Source organism: Artemia sp. Qi Xiang Cuo, chromosome 9 (genome assembly GCF_049724085.1).
Source record: "Artemia sp. Qi Xiang Cuo chromosome 9, ASM4972408v1, whole genome shotgun sequence".
Classification (NCBI taxonomy): domain Eukaryota; kingdom Metazoa; phylum Arthropoda; class Branchiopoda; order Anostraca; family Artemiidae; genus Artemia; species Artemia sp. Qi Xiang Cuo.
In genome coordinates this window covers 76,794,749-76,817,852 of record NC_142802.1, presented here as the reverse complement: position 1 = coordinate 76,817,852, position 23,104 = coordinate 76,794,749, and the positions used below count along the sequence as shown (strand labels likewise).

Here is a 23,104-nt window from a genome sequence, read left to right as displayed (position 1 = left end):
TTCCCAAAATCAAAATCTTTTTTTTTTTTTTCCCTCACAGGTTGTTATCAGACTGATCTCTGGAAGCAGGAGGACTGAGGCATTCATTTCAGAAGAAAAATTAATGAAAGCATTCAAAAAACTCTTGGATACTTTTATAACTGAAACCCCTTGTTAAAATGCCAGTTCGTGAGAAAAAGATTGAAATAAAAAAATATATGGTAATTATCTACGGTAATCATAATACAGTACTTATACAGTTATTAGCTGTAGTATTACATACCATTCCTCATTCACCTTAAATGTCATTCATCATATCACCTGTGATGACTTTCACGGGTCGAGCATCCAATCTTGAATTAAAGGTAATTCAGAACAACCTTAAATAGGTTAATTGACTTTTATCTTGATCATACCCGTAAAATAATGGCAAAAAATGAATGTTGTACGTATTTACCCCCTTCCCCCATCCAATAAAGATTTTCTGATATTTCAACCAACTATTAAGATGTACACGAAAAACATTTAACCGATGGTGAATTTTTTAATTTTGTGCTAGCGGTTTCTATTTTAATTCATATAATGAATGCGGTTTTAAATCGACGAAAACAAAACTTACAGAACTCTTCTGGGTCTTTAGACCATTTATTAAGCTCTTCTTCTTTGAGCGGCAGGTATTCGCCTACAAGACAATGGAAAAGTTGACTTAGTTTTGACGGAGTAAAGAATGCCATCTTCATTTTGTGCGCTTCCAGGGTTGCCACTTCCTTCGTTTCTTCAAAAAAGAAAAAAAATATAAATACACTAACTGATAAGCAAGCTGGGTTGAAAAATACCACAAGAAGCACAAACAAGAGCTTTATACATGTATTTAAAAATGGAAGAAATCAAAGATGGCAACCGCAAAATTCCATTTGAGGTGGGTACCTGGGTTGTAATGACCAACAAGTGACAAGTAGAATCTCTAAGAAAATTTACTAAACATGTTTATTTAAAAACATGTGGGAGTTGACTACCCTCTCCTCCCCGCAAATACTAATTACCGACATTTTATTCCAAAACTTATGGGAGCTAACCCCAGGCCCTCCATGTTCTAACCCCGCCCCCCAAAAGAAATTATTAACGATATTTCATTCCAAAACGTTTGTCCGACTCGTAAAAAATGTAATAAAAGCGAATATAAACGAAATTTTCTATGCGTTTTTTAAAGTTTATTGTGACCCCCCCCCCCAACCCCCGAAAAAATTCTTTTGTAAAATCTGACATTAAAACCAGTAGTGTCATGCAATTGCTAATTTGCTATAATTTTTACTAATGGCTAATTTGCTAAATTTTGTAGTAGCTAATTTTCTGTAATTTTCTTATTCTACTATTGACCTGTTTTACAGTAATACAGCTAATTCATAATTGTTTTTTTTTTCTTTTCTTGTGAGGATGTGGCCTCATTTGCTTATTTGTCTCCACTGATGTAAGTCACATCCATTAGTTTGAAAAAATAAGAAAAACTATTAAGGGCTAAAGAAAAAAAGAATCCGGCTCTTAATAACAGCTTGTCCTTCTTCTTCTTTTCTCTTTTTTTTTCTCGTTGCCTCCACAATCAAGTCAAATCTCCTCCTAAAATGTACATGGGGTTGTGATCAAATGTCAACTTTAAGAGGTTTTGCATAAATGTCTTTAGTTGGCTAACACGATTAAAACATTATCGTTTTGTGAACAACAGATACGCAAATTATCTCTAATCACAAGCTTATATAACAACATATTTTACAGTTTCGATATATTTTACCGTATACGTCTATATTTGATTTGCAATGAACTTTACTGATTGGTTGGCCATTTTTACCGATTTTTTAACTCCCAAGATACTGATTTCAGCAAAATTCTAGCACTTAGCGTCACTAATGTCAATAACAAATAAAAACAAATGGTCAAATCACCGGCAAAACTACAATGGCATTGTATGAAAAGGGCTACCAACCGATTTCTAGAGGAAGGGGGAGAAATTTTTCTTGTCAAATACCCTACCAGATATTTACTTTATAATCTTGCAATTTTATGTGCGTATGTGTTTTCTTTTTCGCAAGTTGGGAGATGGACATACCAAACATATGATTCTCATTCTTATTCCATTCCAATTGTTGGATATAATATGGATATAATATAATAATGGATATAACAATAGATATAATATATCCATTCCATTCTATTCCAATAATATTCCATTCCAATCATTATGATTCCATTCCAATTATTGTAGATAATTGGAGTCTGTTCTTGTCTGCAATTATGGACCAAGCCAAGCACACCTTAAACCAATAACACTTAGATTATCTATGCTATTGCATATTCTAAAGTTCCAAGGAGAAGAAGATTTAGAGTAAAACTGAGAGACAGAAATACGTAAGAGACGGGCCGATGGATAAGCTCCTCGACTTCCTAAATAAGACTGTATTTGAACGTAAGAAAAGAGAAAGCACCGAATAAGTACACAATAAGGTGCCGTTAGAACCCCTCAAAACGTTAAGATTTCTATCCTTTTGTAGAGAAATGGAGGGATCTCCTATCCTCCAATACCTCCATAATTGGATGCAATGTACAGCTATCTTGTTATTGCAGCATAGAATGTCAAATACAAAAAAATGAAAATCTGTTAAGTATATTGTCCAGTGTCCCTGCTGAGGAATACCTTTACCAGCACAAAATTCACATTCTATGAAGGTTAAAGAAAGAAAAACGAGCAAAAATGGGTTTTTTATAGGACAAATGACGATACTGAAAAAACAAAGCGAATATTTCGAGAGGACAAACGCCTCTCTTCTTCAGCGCGAAACGAAACGATGTATCAATAAAAGCCAAAAATTAAAAGAATTAAAACCAACTACCTAACAACCATAAAAGCGAGTTATTCGCCAATATCCGCGATTTGCACAAATAACTCGCTGGCGAATAACTCGCTTTTATGGTTGTTAGGTAGTTGGTTTTAATTCTTTTAATTTTTGGCTTTTATTGATACATCGTTTCGTTTCGCGCTGAAGAAGAGAGGCGTTTGTCCTCTCAAAATATTCGCTTTGTTTTTTCAGTATCTTCATTTGGACTATAAGAAACCCCTTTTTGCTCTTTTTTCTTTGTTTATTTGTTTTAATGCCAAATTGGTTTAATAAATTATATTCTATGAAGGTTCACTTTAATTTCTGTGAGAACTCGACATGGATTAAGGTAACAGAAACAGTAAAAAAGAAGGTAAAAAATCAGCAATTTCTTACAAAAACTTAATAAAACATAACAATTTTATTATTATTTTCAGTGCAAAAAAGACTGGTCTACGCACCCAGGAAAAACAAATACAAAAATAATGTGAATATGTGATAATATCTGCCAAAAAGGAGTTGTTGCGCCCAAGGAGTCTCTGAATGTGTTTTTGTTTTTTATCTTTTTTACCTCAGCGCAAACCCAATTTGTGCACCTTAATTTGTACCCCCATGAGTATATTTTCACTCGGTGCATGGGCAGAGGTTTAATTACTAGCTAAGAGACAGTGGAAATCAACCCTGACAACAACAAAGTGATTCACTGGCTCACAAGTTACATGAAACAAAAATTGCTGGAATTTTGATGAAACTTGAAATCATAGCTACGTTATTATTACCTTCTATAACTTTGGCCGGCTTGTATTCAGCACAAAGTATTAGCGCTTTCATCAAATTCATCAGTTTAACGGCAAATTCTTGAAAACAAAATCTTTGGCCTTCCACTGTAAATACATAGTCCGCAACAAAGTTCAAACTGGGCGTTACCAATGGCAAGAACGACAATGGACTCCTTTCTAATAAATCTGCCATAATTTTTACATGATTAATGATCAGCTTTTTCATATTTGTATCTAACTGTGTTCCGATGAGAAAAAAGTTTCCTGAAACAAAAAGTAGATTTAATTATCGAAAAGTACTGTACCACAATATGCCGTGTCAACGCTTAAACATCTTTTACAATTGAAAAGTTTTTCTCTGACCAATACGTGGGAAAATTTGCTAAAATACCAAAGAGAGTGAAAACAAAACTTGTTTATTTGAACGGATTAAGTGGGAATTTACCGAACTATATCTTCAAAAATTAGGGAAAACTGAGAATTCAATTTTCAATCAAAAAGCTTTCCAGCTCTCCATGTACAGTTATAAGGATTTTGTTAGTAGCGGATGCCAATTTAAAAAAAAAAATAAACGTCAGTGAAAAACCAGCAAAAAAACTAAAAAAAATAAGTCACCAAACAGCTTAAGAAAGTATACCTTTCCTTTGAAAGTGTAGTCGAACTTGGGAATCAACTCATTGCTAATGTTTTACAGACAAAAATTGGTGCCAAATCCAACCAATTAGTTTTGCTAATTTATCTTAAAGGTTCAACATGGCAACACTGACAAAATGGAGTACAATTTTCAATTTTAACAACCAGAAGAAAACACAAGAAAATCGCGGTTTATAGGTATGAATAGACCTAAAATAGGTCCAGGGACCAAAAATGTTTAATATTTACGTCCTTGGCAGGTTTTAAAGACGATTTTCAATCAAGAAAGCCTTAGATTTTTTAGTTAACTCTTTTAAGTTTTTCAGAAGAAAGCTAAAATTAAATTTCTTTAACTAGTTTTAAAAACTAAAAACTAGTTTTTTGGAAAGATTTAAAAACTCTGTCCAGAGGAAAATGAGCCTTAGGCGCGCACGGATTAAGTCCCTATTACTCACTGCCTTTAACATTCTCATCAATTGTCACACAACATTCATTATAAATTCATGTGATCTGATACATTTTTTTAATTAGTTTGTTTTAAGCTTAAAATTCCTTGATATGATAGACCAACTTTGCTGGCAAAATCTGTGGTAAATTAAAGAATTTTCTAACCAATAGAATAGCAAAACTTAGCAGAGTGACATTTTTTCAAAGTACTTTTTTTTCAAGATCACATTGCCTTTCTATGACAAAACAAATAAGAGTTCCAATAGGGGTGGGTCCTTTTATTAGATAGAGAAAAAAAATACAAAAGTTACTGAATATTTCGATCACATACATCAGTGATCATCATCAGCAGCGAAACCAAAGTATTGCAATTAAAACAAGCTATATTTATACAGAATAAAATAATTACTTCCGGGTCAAAGATAGTTTCCGGTTCATTGGCTTCGAAGGCTCATGTTTATCCAAAGTCTTGAGTTTTTTAACATTGCCCAAATATAAGGTGAATTTTTAATGAAAGTGGCACAATCTTCTTCTTCTTCTAAGCGAAATGTTGTTGAATTTACAGTTATAAATTTACTTATCTATCATAGCCATATATACGACATCTGTATTTTTTCCAAGCCTCCACTGCCTTTTTATGAGTTTGTTTTTTAGTAGTTTGTTTCAATTGTAATACTTTAGTTTCGCTGCTGATATGTATGTGATCGAAATATCCAGTAACTTTTGTATCTGTTTTTTACAGTCTAATAAAAGGTTTGATCCCTATTGGAACTCTTATTTGTTTCGTTCTTCCTAAGAATTTTTTTCCAAGCGTCATCATACAAAATGGATAAATATACGAGGTGGGCGAAAGAAGGTTCATTCGATCGCAAATTAAAACTATAGTGTAGCCTTATAGCGGCTGAAGTCAATCATAGGAAGACCAGCGCCCCTTTGTAGAACATCTCCAGAGCAAGTGCAAAAAATCATGCAAAGGACCAGTTGAAACAGAGGCACGTTCACGTTGTTGGTTTTTTTGGGTTTTTTTTTTTTGTGCGACCCATTTGTTAAAAAAAGGAGCAACAAACACTTGTAGATGGTTTTCTTTGTTGTCTTCATTATTCTAATGAACAATTTTACACATCGTGAATTTTAAAATCAAAAGACCGGACATGTATTTTATTAAAAATCCATTAAATATAATAAATATTTTATTTCAAAATCCAGAGTTTCTTTAATAATTAAATAGCTGACATAAGTTCAGGTAAGTAAAAATTAGCGACAGAACCAAGAAACAGGGGAAAATAAAAATCATTTAGGTAGGAGTTATGAAGGGTTGTGCAAAATGAAAAATAGACTCAGCCCACTAGTTCAACTCAACTAATCCAAACACAATGAGCATCTTTAGCCTTTTAAGAGGGGTTTAATACCAATTGCAATATATAAGCTTTATAAGCTTAAACAGTCTCTTCTTGCCGTCCATCCTGTCTCTGAACGTATTATCACCATTCGTCTGAAAGGATCCATTGCCAACATGACCATAATCCAAGTTTACGTCCCAGACTCGTCCCGGAGTGACCAAGAAGCCGAAGAATTCTACAGCCAACTCCAACACACCGTTGACATTGTTCCCAAGAAAGATGTTTTGTTCGTGATACGGAGACTTCAACGCCACTGTTGGAAACTCAAATGATGAACTTGAGGACGTCATGGGCAAGTTCGGGCATGGGCGGCAAAACCACAGGGGTGAAATGCTCTTTGACTTTTGTCGGGATAATGAACTTTTCATAACGAACACCATGTTCCGTCATAGAGAATTAAGGAAAGTCGCCTGGACATCCCCTGGCGGCCGCATTGCAAACATGATTGATTACATACTAGTCTGCAAGCGATGGAAATCATCAGTACTGAACACAGTCTCCATAGCCAGTGGCGACTTGGACTCGCACCACGTTCTAGTCATGTCTGAGCTCCGTTTGCGCATTCGGAAGCCCCAACAGCCTAAGAAAAGCTTACCAAGATATCGTGTCGATCTGCTGAAAAAAATAGAAACAAGGAACTGGTATAGAACAGCACTCTCAAACAAGTTGTCGAGCATCCAACCCATGGAAGCTCCAACAGCAGAAGAAATTGACCGATTGGTCGACAAAAGCGCATTCATTATCAGAGAAACAGCTAGTGAAATCCTGGGAATTCAAACCCATTCGGATAAACCGTGGATCACCCCCGAAATTATTGACCTATATGAGCAGAAGCGCGCAACAAAGTAGACCGACAAAGCAAGGACGAGTAGAAGAGGCTGAAACACCTAACGGAAAAGAAAATCCGGCTAGCTCTACGACACTACGTCGATGACAAATGTCGTGAGTGTGAAGAAGCCTTTAAAAAAGGTAACAGCCACTTCATGTACAAGAAAGTCCATGAATTGTCAAAAAGAAGTCCTCGGCAGCTCCTACACTGTTAGATAAACACGGACTCCCAATCACGGACTCCGAGGGAAGACGAGAACGATAGTAGGACCACTTCTGCGAAACATTGAACCCCCCAATAACGCCCGAACCGAACATCTTACTATCCTTCCCAAAACCGCAGTACCCAGTTGAGGAAGTGCTCTCAGCAATAAAATCTCTAAAAACAAATAAAGCCCCATGCCCAGATGGTATTCAGTCAGAACTATTAAAAGCAGGCCCAGAAGAACTGGTCAATATCTATTACAAAGTCTTAACAAGTGTCTGGGAAACGGGCCACTTCCCCATATCTTGGGCAAAACCCACCATCATCCCTTTTTATAAAAAGGGGGAACAGGTTGAATGAAACAACTACAGACCAATTATTTTATATAGCCAACTGACAAAGATTCTTACAAAAATGCTTCTTGACCATCTAAAATCTTTAACAAACCATCTCTTAGAGAAACTCCAAGTAAGCTTTAGAAAAAACCGCTCTACCACTGACCCGATTTTCTCCACTCAGCAAATGATGGAGAAGTATATCGAGTTTGCGAAACAACTGTTACTACTCTTCATCGATTTCAAGCAGGCTTTTGACTTCAAGTTCAAGTTCAAGTTCATTTAATTTCTCAATAAATCACTACAAGACAAAATAACACTTTTACAATATGAATCAATGGAAAACACAATATTTACAGAGGGTGCCTACACAGTGAGTTATACTCGAAAACAGGCTCTCCAAAAAATAAAAGAAATAATAATAATAATAAAAAACGATGAAAAGAAATGATAATACACTAGATATACTGGGAAGAAAATGAGTCACCACACTGAACCCACAGCCCACACCTCAAATCAATATATTACCACGTAATTAATTATTTTTCAACAATTGCAACGAACAACATGACTTATGATGAAAGAATAGCTATCTTTAATTACTTATTATATATAGTTTGAATTTAGTTATAGAAACTGGAATTGAAAAACGCAAACCTATATTGCTTTCATAAATATTCCAGAACTTTATTATTGAATTTTTAGGAGAAAATCTGTATCTTTCATTTCGGATTCTAGGGCAAGGTAATTTGGCTGAACTTCTTAAACAATAATTATTCTGGACCAAAGAAACTAAAGAGAAGTTACTAGAATTTAAAGCCAATGGTATTAATTCTTTTATTTGTTTTAGTCTGAAAAGGACACAATTTGCAGTAAGGACTAGATCAACTGGCAAAATTCTTAAAAATGTATAAAGGCTCTTAGTAGGGGATTTATTGGGGAGGGAAGATGGGGAAGGAAGGAGTTATTTTAACGTATGAAGGGCATTATTTTGAAGACGTTGAAGGGGTTTAATAAGAGATTTGAAAGTATTTAAATAAGCAATTGGACAGTAATGAAAATAAGAATAGATTAGAGAATAATAAACTGACTTAAGAGCAGGGAAAGGGAGGATATGGCAAGATGGATTATGGCACATCCTGCTACACTACGGAGTCCCCGAAAACATAGTAATCCTGATTCACATTCGTCAGCCAGTGCCAAACGCCCGAGGGATTGACAGAGGAGTTTCTGACATCAGCGGGCGTTCTCCAAGCTTGCCTCTTGTCACCCCATCTCTTTATTCTATTCTTCAACGCAGCGGTATCACTTGCTAAAACTGTTGACGGTGCAGAGATTGGAGGGAAGCTTATCGATAAACTAGCATACGCAGATGCCATCGAGAAACTCAACAGTCAAGAGCAACTACTCCAAACTGACACCGACGAACTAGTGGTAGCAGACGAGGCCTTCGAATTGGTCGTTAATACAGCCAAAACCAAGGTTATGCGAATGTCTGGAGACCTTGCTCCGAAAAATGTGCAGCTAACAATGAAAGGAGAGCCAGTAGAAAATATTAACTCCTTCGTCTACCTAGGGAGCCTCCTAACTTCTGATAACGACTGCTCAAAATCGATCAAACTAAGACTTGGCCTGGCAAGCGCCAGCTTCAAGAACCTCTTACTAATCTGGAAAAACAAGACTCTGTCAACTTCTCTGAAGGTGTGCCTCTTCAACTCCCTCATAGTCCCAATTGCTTTATACTCAATTGAAACTTGGTCAATAAAGGCTGGGGATGAGAGAAGAATCTCCGCACTTGAAACTAAATGCCTTAAGACGCATTGCGGGGATTACTTACATTGACCGAGTTTCAAATGAACACCTCCAGAATATACTCCGTTCCCCCGCACCATCATGGACCGGGTCAGAAGCCAACAAATCCGCTGGCTTGGCAGTATTCAGATAATGTCGGCCAACCAGCTTCAAAAAATCACATTCGAAGGACGGCTTCACGGCGCACGCCCCCGGGGCCGACCTCGTAAGAGATGTACCGACATCTTCCCGGCTCATAACCTCCCCCAGCTACTTCACCTAGTGCCAGATAGATCGAACTACCGTCGCCACGTTCATCATTTGCTCAGAAGAGAAGAAGCCCCAATACAACCACAAAGGCCGGACGAGACCCTAGTCAAGTAAGTCAAGTCTCCTTGAAATATCAGCATCTAAGAAAATATGTTAGTTTTTTTTCATAAATATAGCACCGGAGTTGTTATTTCAACTGTGTAACATAAAAAATGTGTTGTTTTTAGCTGTATTTTGAAGTTCGGCAGAAAGCTAATTTCTGCGTCAAGAACAAAAAAAAGAAACACAAACCCCCACATTTTTAATTGCACATGGCTTCTGAACTTTTTTAACTTATTTAGTTTTTTTCCTTGTTTTATAGGCAATAAATTGAATTTCAACCAAGCATACCATGTTGTGAATTATATTAAAATGTTTTGTAAACTTTTACAAATTATAATTTGTCATTACCTGTAACTGTGAAAAATCAGATTCCCTGTCAATTTACTTTTATTGTATATTTAAATTTTGCTCTAAGCAAATAATACAATACTATTAGCGCAAATGACGACAAAAATCTATAGTCCAGCTATTGCACTCATGATAGTTCCTGATATTTTTAAACAAATCGAACTCACGATAAGCATCAAAGTTTGAGATACGCGGGAGATTCTCGTATTTTATCGTTGAAAGAATTGCCTCATGTCATTTATGGAATTATGTAGCATGGGATAATGTCAGCTCTTGCTAATTCTAGCCTCAAACACTTAAATTCTTTTTAGTTGATGCTAGAGTTGTTGCTGCAATGATAGCTAAACCATAGAAAGTACCATTACCATCTAAAGTGCAAGTATCACGATCCGCATTGTCAGCGAGATGCTGGACAAAATTGTTTCTACTGAACTGGGTTTCCATTTGTTGGTGGGAAGCTCCACTCTTTTTGAACTTCTGTATTTCAAAGTAAGAGGAACAGAATCCTGGTTGATTCAGACTATCAATCTTTTTCTGCAACTCAAAAGCATAAGTGTCATTTTTTGTAGGTTCCAAGTCCTTTCTTTCCCTTTTTCATAATTCACGGCCAAAAATAGACCCAAAAAGTATACCTTACTAACCAAAATAGGATTTGCCATTGTTTTTCGGAGATACCCCTCCCACTTAAAACCCAATAGTGGAATTTCCAAAAACATCTGTTGTACTGGTGATGGACTATTTTTACCTTCGGCTTTATTATCTACGATCCCAATAACTACAAAGTAGACATTTCTTTTCTATGTTATCACATATGTTAAACTAAAAAAAAAACATAACTAAAAAAAAATAAAACTAAAACTTTTAAATTAAAAAACATATGTTTTTTTCTATGTTATCACAAAGTAGACATTTTTTTTCTTTAAGGGTAAATTTAATTCATTTCGCATAGGAGTAGCGATGCCAATTTTAGAAATGTTAATAAGCGCGTTTTCCTCTGTTGAATGGTATGAAAATCATTTTTGTTGTAATTTCTTCAAGGTCTACCCCTTTTTCTGTCTTATCTTTATTCTACTAATTACTAAAGTTTTTTTGGACAATGATCTAAACTTACGTAAAAATGGAAAAAAAATTCTCTTTTTCAACGGTTTTCAACCATTTTTTCAATCTAAAAAAATCAAAAAAATTTCTAAAAATATAGTTCGGTAGATGGATAAAGCTGAATTTCAGCTATCAAATGACGGCAAAATTATCAGCTTACGCTGAGAAACTAAAACCAGCAGGACTTCAGAAAATAAGATTTAAAAAAATATACACAAGGAACATAAACCCTAATGCACAACATTTCATGAATGCTCACAGTGCTACTCAAGACCATTACCATTTACCAGATGTTTTCAAATTGTGATACCCTAGTCCATTTTTCTACACTACATTAATGAACCTTTAGCAAAAAAAAAAATTGTTTAGCAAAAATTAATTAGTTTAGGAAATAGCAGTAATTTTCGTAGTCAAAGAAATACTTTTCAGACACTCTATATTTTTGTCAACGTAAAATGTCTGCTAAGTGTTATTTTTTGTTAGTTCCAAGTTTTGTATCACAAGTTTTGCATTCCACTTTTTGTCTGTTCCCTTTCCTGCCAGCGACTATATGTTTTCAAATTGTGATACCAGAATCCAAAAGAGATCAGATATTTAAAAGGTAATTTCCGAGTCTATTTCAGCAATTAATCCACAAAGATATTTTAAGGTATTATTTGCTTCGGTTTAAGCCACTTGCAGCCATTTGGGGGGGGGGGTTGTTGCTAAAAAAATACGCTTTGACCTCCAATCCTATATTATCGCGAGTTTGCGGAAGAGCCTCGGGGAAGAGCCTCAATTCAAATAAAAAGTCTGATAGATAATAATCCATGGCGAATTAGAATAAATTCAACATAAAAACAATCATTTTCTCATGATAGTTTTGATTAAGACTTTTGGCATGTTTTTCCATTAATTATCAATAGAAACCATAACTTAGGCACTTATTCATTTTCTTCGAAGATGAAATATTCTCCGTATATTTTATATTTTAAATAGTAATTGTTTTGTTTTTTTACATAATCTTTCGCCAATTTGAAATATTTATTTATTTACTCTATTTACTATAATGGAGTAGAACAACCGATTAACACTACAGAATGTAAAAAGAAGAGATAAAAAGTGACTCGTACTTATCTCAAGAAGCGTTTTTATCTTTTCAAATAAAACCTCAGCAAACCTGCATATACGAGGGTCTCTTAAGGGTTCACGCACACCTTGCACCACAAGCTTTCGCAAAATTTTAGTGCAAATAATTGATTTTCCTATAGTTTCTTGGGCAGCATCTTGCTTTTCACGAACCTAAACATGAGAAAAGAATAAAAGGAAGATCAATATTTGACAGAATCAAGAAAAGTCACACCAAAAAGATACAGATTATAATGGGAAAGGGATGGACACAGAAGGAGGGGGAGAGAATTGGCTTTCCCTGCCTTAAGATACAGCCCTTTTTGAAAAAAACATTTTTTCCTCTTTACCTCTATGTCTATTTCTTCCGTCCCTCCCTTTTCCTCTCAACAGCTCTCCCCCACTCTCTTTAACACTATCTTATTTTTCAGTCACAAGGACGCTCACGAAAACTAAGGATTAATGACAAAATTATAGATAACTGGTTTGCCATCAAGCATCAAATAATAATTTTAGAGACCAACTTCGCCATATCCATCATAAAACACAAAAAAAAAACACCTCCATACGCAAGTACACAAGCCAAAACGTAGTTGATACGCACTATATGTTAGTTGATACGCACTAACATCGAATTTCCAAAAACCTCTGTTGTACTGGTGATGGACCATTTTTAACTTCGGCTTAATTATCGACGATCCCAATAACTAAACGATCCCAATAAAAGTTGATACGCACCAAAAAATAGAATCAAAATCAAATGCAGACCCGACGCAATATAATCAAAACCAATAATGAGTTGTATCAAATCTCTGTTAAAAGTCTTATTGTAATATTTGTAATCCCTTAATGTAGTCCAATTTCAGCTTTAGAAAAAAAATACGGGGATAGGATTGGGGGACGTGAAATATTTCGATGGTTGATACTAAACTAGTTTTGTAGATATTAGCTTAATCAATTGCCCAAAGGATTAGGTGTCAGGAAAGACAATTGCGACCCACAAACAGCTAATAGGTAAAGCGGCTGATACAAATATTTCATACCTGTATTCTAAACTACTTCTACTGACAACTTATCGCTACAACTAAAGCGAACACAGTTGCGAGAGCTCCTCCTCTATTCCATTCTCTTCAGAGCTTCAGGTTTTACTTCCTTGAACTTCCTATTTTGTTTATATTCTTATTTATGACCTCTTCCCACCCATTTGAAGATGACCGGCTTTTGTTTCAACCCACGTGGATTGCCAGAATATGCATTTTTATCGTCTATGATTCATCATCCCCAAAATGTGACTCGACATTGGCAATTCTCCCGTTAAAAATCAAACGCATTTTCACACCCTTTCGAAGGACACACGTTTCGTAGCACTGCTTGGCAGCTGTCATTACCGTTCTAGCATCGTAATCTTAGTTCTGAGACCTATCTTCTCAATTTTCTAAACTACTTCCAACTAGAAAAATATCCTGTTTCTTGGCTATTCTACTTTTTACATCCTCATCACATGATCCTTACAAATAGTCATGCTCAGATAATTGAAGCTATCCCCCTCGGTAACTTTCATGATACATGGTACACAGTTTTCAGTATACAAGGTATGCTTTCTTGTTTTCTAATATCCAGTCTTCATCCTTATTGGCTCCTAATTTGAACGACTTAGTCTTTAAAACAGTAATCTTCAAACCTCTTCTAGCACCCTGAACTCTCAAAACATTCGAAAATTTATCCATTTCGTCAACATTTTTATCCAGGACACTCGAATCATCTACCTGGCCCAAGTCTAGGAGGGGAGACTGTTACATTCCAATCTGATATCTATATCAACTATATTCTACAGTTGTTTTAAAATATACAAATCTTTTTAAAGGTTACTCTCGACAACAAAGCTACATTAAAAAGAAGGCTGTTATAAAGAGTCTGTTGGCGGGACTATTATATAAGTTTAGAAAGGTCATATCATCGTAGCTTAGTGTCAGGGCACATTTGGCTCGAGGCATGTCGATATCATGTTTTTACAGTAACCTACCACAATTTTTTATTCATAAACAAACAAACAAAAACAGCTTAAAGAGAATCATAACAAATATAAAAACAACTTTATAGACATAACTTCCCGATTTAAATAATTACCGTCGATTCCCTTATTTTTGTTCATTCTGTAAAACCCGTAAACAAAAAAGAATCCCATTTCTCATTAGCATTTAGAATTAGACACTTGAACCTCCAATTCAAAATATTATATTTTGAGAAGCAAACTGTGAACTCCCATTCAAAATATTATATTTTGAGAAGCAAACTGTGAACCTCCCATTCAAAAACTGCAATTAACAATAGTCAACCTAATTTTCATCGTTGCCACATACTAAGATGATCCCAAAGCCTTGAGATCCGAAGGAGAGTCTATTCATCACTTTACTGTGGTAATTATCAAACAGTTCGTTGTCCTGAACTGTAAGCAAGGAGCGACTCGGCTCAATAGTAACCGAAACTTTTAAAAACGGAATTTTGGTATCAATAGATACATCCAAAGATTTAGCTTATTATTCTGATTTCAAAATATAAGTTTCATCAAGTCTAATCTTACCCATCAAAAGTTACGCGCCTGAGAAAATTTGGCTGATTTTCGAAAAAAGGGGGAAAGACCCCCTAAAAGTTATAGAACCTTAATGAAAATCACTCCATCATATTCAGCGTATCAGAGAACCCTACTGTAGAGATTTCAAGCTCCTATCTACAAAAATGTGGAATTTTCATTTTTTGCCAGAAGAAAGATCATGGATGCGTGTTTTTTTTTTTTTTTTTTTTTTTTTTTTTTTTTTTTCAGGGGTAATTGTATTGACCCAGTGGTCCTAGAATATCGTACGATGGCTCATTGGAACGGAAATTAAAAGTTCTAGTGTCATTTTTCAGTGTCCAAAAAAATGGAGGGCAACTAGGCCCCCTCTCAAGCTCATTTTTTTCTCAAAATCACCCAATTAAAACGTTAAGATAGCCATTTTGTCCAGCATAGTCGAAAATTAAATAAATATGTATTTTAGGATGATTTAATCCCAGTTCCTAGGGGAAGGGCTGCAAGTTATGAACTTTGCCCATTGCTTACATATTGTATTGGTTACTGGGAAGTATACAGACATTTTCAGGAAGGATTTTTTCTGGTAGGGGGAGGGGGCTGGAGGCGGGGGTTACTCGGGAGAATCTTTCCGAGGAGGATATTTCTTTGGGGTAAGGGACATTTCTATGAAGGGGGCACCGGATTTCCAAGCATTATTTAAAAAACGATCAGAAATTAAATTTAAAAAAAAAAAGTTTTTTCAACTGAAAGTAAGAAGCAACAATAGAACTTAAAACGAACAGAAATTATTACGTATATGAGGGGGTTCACCTCGCTCTTTACACTACAGTTTTTTTTAGTGCTTTCAAAAGAGCTATCTATTCTAATTAAACGACCTTTGTGATTCAGGGGTTTGTGAATTTAAAAAAAACTTAACTTTTAACGTAAAGAGCGTGGTATTGACTAAGGGGAGAACCCCCTCAAATACGCAATAACATATATGTATTAAAAAAAACAATAAAAAAAACAATCGATACGGCTCAATAGTAATCGAAACTTTATAAAGCGAAATTTTGACGTCAAATATGTATCAAAACAAGGGGCTTTTAATTATGATTATTAATATACAAATTGTATTAAATGTAGTATTACTCGATAAAAGCCACAAGCTCGATAAAATTTACCTTATTTCTTAAAGAGGGGGGACACATCCCCTACAAGTGAAAGAACTTTAATGAAAATCACAGCGTCAGATTCAGCGTATCAAAAAACCCTATTAAATTGGTTTCAAGCTCATATCTGCAAAAAACTGCAACTTTGTATTTTTAGCCAGAAGAAAAATATACGAATATAGAAGTTCGTTACGTAAGTTAATTTGTAAATAACGTCAGAGCCAAATTTAGAGACAGCCATTTAGCAAAAGAAAAGTAAAATTTTTATGCAAGTTTTGTTTACTTATTCAATGACGGTGAGCCAAAATAAAATCTTCATTAACTAAAAAACGATCAGAAATTAAATAAAAAAAAAACACGTTTCTTAAACTGAAAGTAAGGAACGACATTAAAACTTAAAACGAACAGAAATTATTCCGTATATGAAAGGGGCTGTCCCCTCCTTAAAGCGTCGCTCTTTACACTAAAGTTTGACTCTGTCTCACAACTTTATTTTTTAAAACAATAAAAAACTTTAGCGTAAAGAGCGAGGCGTTGAGGAGGGGACAGCCCCTTTCATATACGGAATAATTTCTGTTCGTTTTAAGTTTTAATGTCGCTCCTTACTTTCAGTTTAAAAAACTTGTTTTTTTTATTTAATTAATATATAACGGACCATTCAGTTTATGGTGACTAACACACTGGTCAGTGAACACACATCTTCGATACGATTGTGGAAAAATTTATTAATAAGAAGCATCGTAGCTTACCATTAAACGTGGAGAGCAAGATATCAAGATAAAGTCATGTACATCTGAGGCATTCTTGGCACATTATGCAATCAGATAGGTTAAGGACACTTCATGTAGCCTATATACCAACAAAATTTGTTGATGTATATAATTAAAAATACTGTCTCACCTTTATTAAGGTACCAATAATCTAAATACAAGAAAATACAAAGATTTTTGACGGTGTCGTGGACGATGTCAAAGCTACAAAAGTGAGCCACGGACCCAAAATGTTTTTAAAAAAATGCATTTTGATGCCATAATTTTCCAGAAAAGGTGTTCGATTCCCTCATATCCCCCTGTGTACAGGCAGCCTTGCCAACATAAATAAAGATTAATGTAAAAAAAAACGTCAGCACATCTCCCCTGCTCCAGAAATCTCCAGTTTCTCTGGATTTTGCTTTTATTCAAATAATTCGCATTTATTTTCTATTTGTTTAGTACTCTTAATACGACAAAAGTCAAGGGTTCTAAGGCACTTCGATTACTACGGAAATACGCACATTAACAGGATTATAAAATTCATACAATAAAATTAATCTATTGGCTATATTGAGGTATTTGTACTTAATATAGTCTAGGCTTACCAAGGTTTTGAACCCTATGAATATAAATGTTATAACAAAAAAACAACCGGACCTGTAAGACTGTTGTATCTAAAAAAAGATTCCATGCTTCTAACATAGGAACAAGCAGTTGGTCAGCAAGGTTTTGAAAAGATTTCCTATCACCAGCAAGTCTTTTAGAAGCAAGTGATTTAATGACATGATGGAGAGTAAACAAGGCACGCTCTTGAATTAAACTATCTTCGCTTTGAATCCCTACTATAAGAGCAGGCAGTAGCTCTGGCCAGTCATGTGGGACGTCATACCTGTAAAACAGAATATGTACTTAAAACATTGAAGTAGATAAAAGAAAAAAAACAGCAGAGCTCCTTAAAAGTCCTCAATGAAACAGCTTATAGCAAGCTCCACGACTTTAGCTATCAAAATCTGAATACATCATTGCTTCCCTGATGACTGGAAGACATACATCATAATTCCCGTTTTCGAGAGCACCCTTCTTCAGCAGTATCCAAAAGTAAATTTGGTAAATATAAAATTAGACAAAATGTGTAGCCCCAGTTAGGGTACGACTGATTAAAACGACATAAAAGCAAATTATGTAGCTGACTACGGAGTGTCTATATATCCATATAAACAAATAAACAACTAATTTTTTCTCCATAAAAACACCTGCCATCGGATTGTCAATTGCATTTTAATCCACTTAAAAAAAACCTCTGGACTGAAATTAATCACAAAGTTGCTTAGAAATAAAAAAAAAGTATCGTTGAGTCGAAATATCAGGAAGCAGGCTTAGCTTTTGAAGATCAACTGATGTGTCAAATTATCTGTTACAGAGTTTCAGTCGTAAACCTGACACACAATGACAGGAAAAATAATTTGGTGACATACAGACGAGAGCCATTTGAAGTCAAAATTCATCATCAGGTCATGTAGCCTATTCTTGTTTTAAGGACCCGTAGACACAGTACCCAGAGACTATCCTCATAAGTCATATACTTGGTTCCCAAAATTATTTTGCACGTTCACTTTTGGATACTCCCGAGTTTATCAGTTCACGTCGAGGTGGGGCCAGGATGCCATAGCAGGCAAGCGTATTCCGCATTTGGCCTAATGTACGTAATAACAGGGAGGAGAGTACTACAATCAAAGGGATGAGTACCCACCATAGGAGGGAAATTTGATAGCATGATGAGGGTCCAATGCGCTAATCTTCGAATAAAATATCTTTATTTTGAATTCCTACTATAAGAGCAGGCAGTAGCCCTCGCCAGTCGTGTGGAACAGTCATATCTGTAAAATAAAACTGGAAATTCTGAGAATGAACAAACCAAAAGCATTAAAACAGAATACGGTATACTTTATTTGCTAAAATAGCAAAAGAAACAAGTCCAATACAAATACATGCACAAACAATTATAGAACAAGAAAAAAATATGTCAAGTCATTATTAGAACTGGCAATAAAACAGGATAAACCAGATTTTTGTGCCGTATTATGACCTAACTAGGCAGCACTCCTTTGGGTAAGTGCTGAACACTTTTGGGTAAGCAAATTTTTATCTAATTCCATTATTTTTTGTATTAGTCTTTCTGTTTACAGTTTCCCTATGTTTATTCTAATGTGTTCCAAGCAATATATATTATTCTGATTCCCATTAACCTGTCAAATTTATAGATGTGTATTTTAGAAAATTGACTGACTATTAATTTTCTGAAAACTACTTTATATATTCTTGCATCTTTCAGTAGCTTTTTAATCTATGTTTCCCTCTTATACAAGGCTTCCAGATGTGAGACAAAATATTGGGATTCATAATTTCATATATTTAGTTTACCGCCTTAATAAGAATCTTTACTCATTGTTACAGGCTTGTCTATTTTCATTTATTAATTATTAATATTATAATCATTTGTAAAGAAAGCGAAAACGTCTGTTCAAGCTTAAACATGTCACCTTAAACCAAACGAGCTGGATCGTTTCTAATCAAGGAGACGCGTGTAGGGTAGCCAATATGACGGCAAAAATTCGTCAGTGTATAAGTTTAGAATTGTGGCTCTTGATAAGGAGACATGTTAAGAAAACAATTGTTACTTTAAAATATGTGTAATGATCCTAGTTAACATATTATCCAAGGGGAGAACCTTTATCATCAAGTCTTTCCTCTATAAATCCTTCTTTTTCCAGCTTAAAAGAAAAAAATTACAATATTCTCCATTTTAAAACGGAATGCGTATTTCTTTTGAAATTGCCACTATGAGTTGCCAAATAAATTATTCTATAGTTAGCGTTCTTATTCCGTTTTTTTTTAATGAGCAGTGGCGAAAATATTGTTTTTTTTTAACGAGCAGTGGCGAAAATACAAAATTAGCATGGCAAAATTAGCATTAGCATTAGCAAAATACTAACAACGGCCGGGATAGCGCTATCTATAAAACAATTTGTTTGGGAATTTCTAGCGGCAATTTCAAAAGATTTACGCATTGGATCTCAGCATGCTGATTTATTGTAAACTTTTTCTTTTAAGCTGGAAAAAGAAGGATTTTTAATGTAAAGACGTGATGATAAAGGTTCTCCCCTTGGATAATGTGTTAACTACGATCATTATACGTATTTTAAAGTAAGAATTGTTTTCTTAACATGTCTCCTTGTCAAGAGCCACAATTCTAAATTTTTACCATCATCAGGTTACTTTATTTATCGCCGAACTGAAGACCTCAACTGTATATAATTCCATCTCGTATTTAAGGTACCACACAGCAACCAACAATCATAATGCGTAAATGGGTAATATATAATGCGTAAATGCGTAATATGCGTAATCATAATGCGAACATAATGCGTAAAATTGATGTGTCATTCTCTAATTGTAATAAAAAAAGGTACATTAAGCAATATCCTTTATTCCGTTAAGTTCCTTGCACAGTTTCGAGCAAAACTGATAAAAAATAAATAAAATTTAATTCTATGTATTTGGAATGAGCTATTCCTCAAACTATATTGCTGAAATCCTAACTTTTTTTTCTTTGGTATAACTTTTCTTTTTGATTTTCTGCACAATCTAATCATTAAACTTCAAATTTCATAGTTTTTAATATGTTTTTCTCAGAAGTGCAGATGACTTAACTCGGAAGTCTACAGCACAAAGCAACCAAAGTTAAAACTTTTGTCAATAGTTTTTCATATTTTCCTGGCAATCGATCATGAGGAGGGGAACGTGAGGTTCTTATTGATTCTTGGAAACCCTGGACTCTTGGTAGACTTCAGGAGTCTAGAAGCAAAACAATATCATGGAAAAAGTTGATACTCCTGAATTTACTGATACGACCCAACTGAAAATCATTAGCTTAATCGAATGTTGAATGTAAAAATTACTGACAGAATAAATATAGATGTGTATTGGCTTCTTTGTTTAATTTTAGCTGGTTTTGCGGGGGGAACTCCCGAAAAAGTTACTTAGTTCTTGTACTTTTTCAGGACAGAGGCTCTTCAGATCTCCTTAACGCTATGATGTGGTAGACGACTGAGTCCCACACTGATCAATATTCAGCTTTTTATCTATTGGTTTCCAGCCATTATGTGCCCTGTCTTCACAACGGTGTCAAACGCCTCAAACCAGCTCCAGATATATCTTGTAGCAAAAAAAATCTAGGGGAGCAGCCCCCCCCCCAAATTAGCGCCATTGCATTCAATTTAAGAAAAAAAATTTCTTTTTTTAATTTTTTTTCAGACAGAAAAAAATCAGAGCATTGTTGAGCAGGGCGGGACCGATGGAAATGTTATTTCTTTTTTTAGTTCCTTTTAAAAAGGTGCTAGAACCTCATTTTTTACTTTTTGAGACAAAACACTTTTAGTTTTGTTCATGAGTGCACTCAAGGTTGCTGATTGTGTGAGCATATTTGTGTTTATGATTAGGAAAATTCGATTCAATTACATACATAAAAGCATCCACACAATTTTTTTGCAGAGCCAGCTCTTAATTTGCCCTTCTCGCATCTTCTTCTTCTACCGAGTCAGTATTCATTGCCTCTTTGGTGAAAGCGCTATGTGCCCTTCAACATACAAGACCAAACCAGGTTAGGTGGCGTTTTTTTTAGTACACATGCGTTCGAACTTCCACGTTATTGATCTTGCCTCCATGTTATAAAACACTGCGAGTTCGTCTTGGTCTGCAGTGTCATAAGATATTAAGGGTGTGGATATATGCCACTTTCATAGGTCCCGTCTCTTCAACAAATAGAAGTGCGTGCCGGATAGTGCTTCAAGAATAGAAGTACCCGAAAAGGGCGTGTATAGTTTAAAATTTTCCTTTCGAGTTCGTGTCCAGTATTGTTTAGGTATGTATTTTAAGCATGGGTTATATTTAATGTTCAAATGATTTTGCCCTGTTTTAATTTTCGAGCAAGCTTAATTCCAGACTAGGTGCCCCGTGGAAGCTTCCTTGTGCAAGGGCTCAAGTAAATTCCACTAGAGACGCATTATAACCAGCTGCAGGAACTTATTCCATAGGAACTTACTCCAGAGTGGTCGGAAACCAGCAAAAGACCGAAAAAGTCCAGAATATAGGAGATTACAGTGAGTATTGACGAATTATTGAGATTTGAAGGAACTCTATAAAAATTCTTCTTACCTTGCTATCTTCCCAATTAACACACTCAGTTGTGTAGCAATTTGAGTAATGGGCTCCCCAATTAATGAAAGCATACTAGGTCGTATTCTAGCTTTTTCTGTTTCGGACATACCACTAGAATGAGAGAACATAAAATTCATTCAAACGTATCAAAAGAAAATCGCCAGAAAGACAAAAGAACAAACTACAAAGTTATAGCAGTAGGCTAGACACCAATGTCAAAGATGAACAGAAACCCGTTAGATCAAAAGAGCATTTATCAAATAAGTTAAGACGTTTTATACATAAAAGAATAATCAACAAAATTAATTGCCAAAGAAAAAAATACCTACTATCTTGAGCACAAAAAAAAACTAGCGTCATCCCCGCTATGACAAACTCGTTGCAGGTATATATGTATATATGCATGTATATTGTACTAAAAACCAGAGCTTCGCTCGGGCCCTGGCACTCGGCACGTGACAGACATATATATATATATATGTGATTCTCAAATTACTCATTAGCATAATTATCGTGTTACCCTTTAATTTTAAGTCATGTGTCGGCAAATCAGCAATTTAAAATGAATTAAGAACTTCTAGCGTGAATTTATTTCCTCCATCCTGTTTATCCTTCATAGAATCATACATTTTATAGAAATTGCATTCTCCTGAGATTCATTGTGATTCTAGCTGTTGCTTCTCTTCAAACCGCAGATTTAGTTTACGATTCGATATGATCCTCGCTGACAATTACCTTCTAACCACAGATTTTGTAGTCCATAATTTCCATTTATGATTCGTTGTGATGCTTGTTGTCGCATTTCTTCTAACCATAGATCTCGTTCTGCTTCATTTTTTTCATTATTACCTCAGAAATTGTTTCCCATGCCTTTTGCTTTAGCTCTTTGGACTCAGTAATCATCATATATATTTTCGTATGACGTTATAAAAATAAAAAAGACTGCTTGTCCAGCTTCTCCCCAGTGATTATATTTGTGCTTTTATTACGGTGTTACATAATTCAGTAGCAACCAGGAATGTTCCTTTGCATATATTCTCTGAAATATCTAAATTACACATTAGCATAAATGTTGTGCTATTCTTTATTTTTAAGTAATAAGGTGTCAAATCAGCAATTTCAATTGAATTATGAAATTCTGGCATGAATTCAATTCCTCTTTCCTGTTTATCTTTCACAGACACTAAAATAACACTTTCCTTCATTCCATTGTCATTTTGACTTGA

At 35.0% G+C, this 23,104-nt stretch overlaps 1 protein-coding gene across 1 annotated transcript in view; it reads right to left on the bottom strand.

The window, feature by feature from the left end:
• Impbeta11 (importin beta11) overlaps positions 1-23,104 on the bottom strand; it is a 127,375-nt gene that overhangs the window by 64,881 nt on the left and 39,390 nt on the right. The window contains exons 4-8 of the mRNA XM_089094189.1: positions 21,876-21,989; positions 17,319-17,550; positions 12,195-12,363; positions 3,626-3,889; positions 599-754 (exon numbers count right to left, since the gene is read on the bottom strand). Of these exons, the coding sequence (XP_088950315.1) occupies positions 599-754; positions 3,626-3,889; positions 12,195-12,363; positions 17,319-17,550; positions 21,876-21,989 (935 nt within the window). The remainder of the gene's footprint in view (positions 1-598; positions 755-3,625; positions 3,890-12,194; positions 12,364-17,318; positions 17,551-21,875; positions 21,990-23,104) is intronic.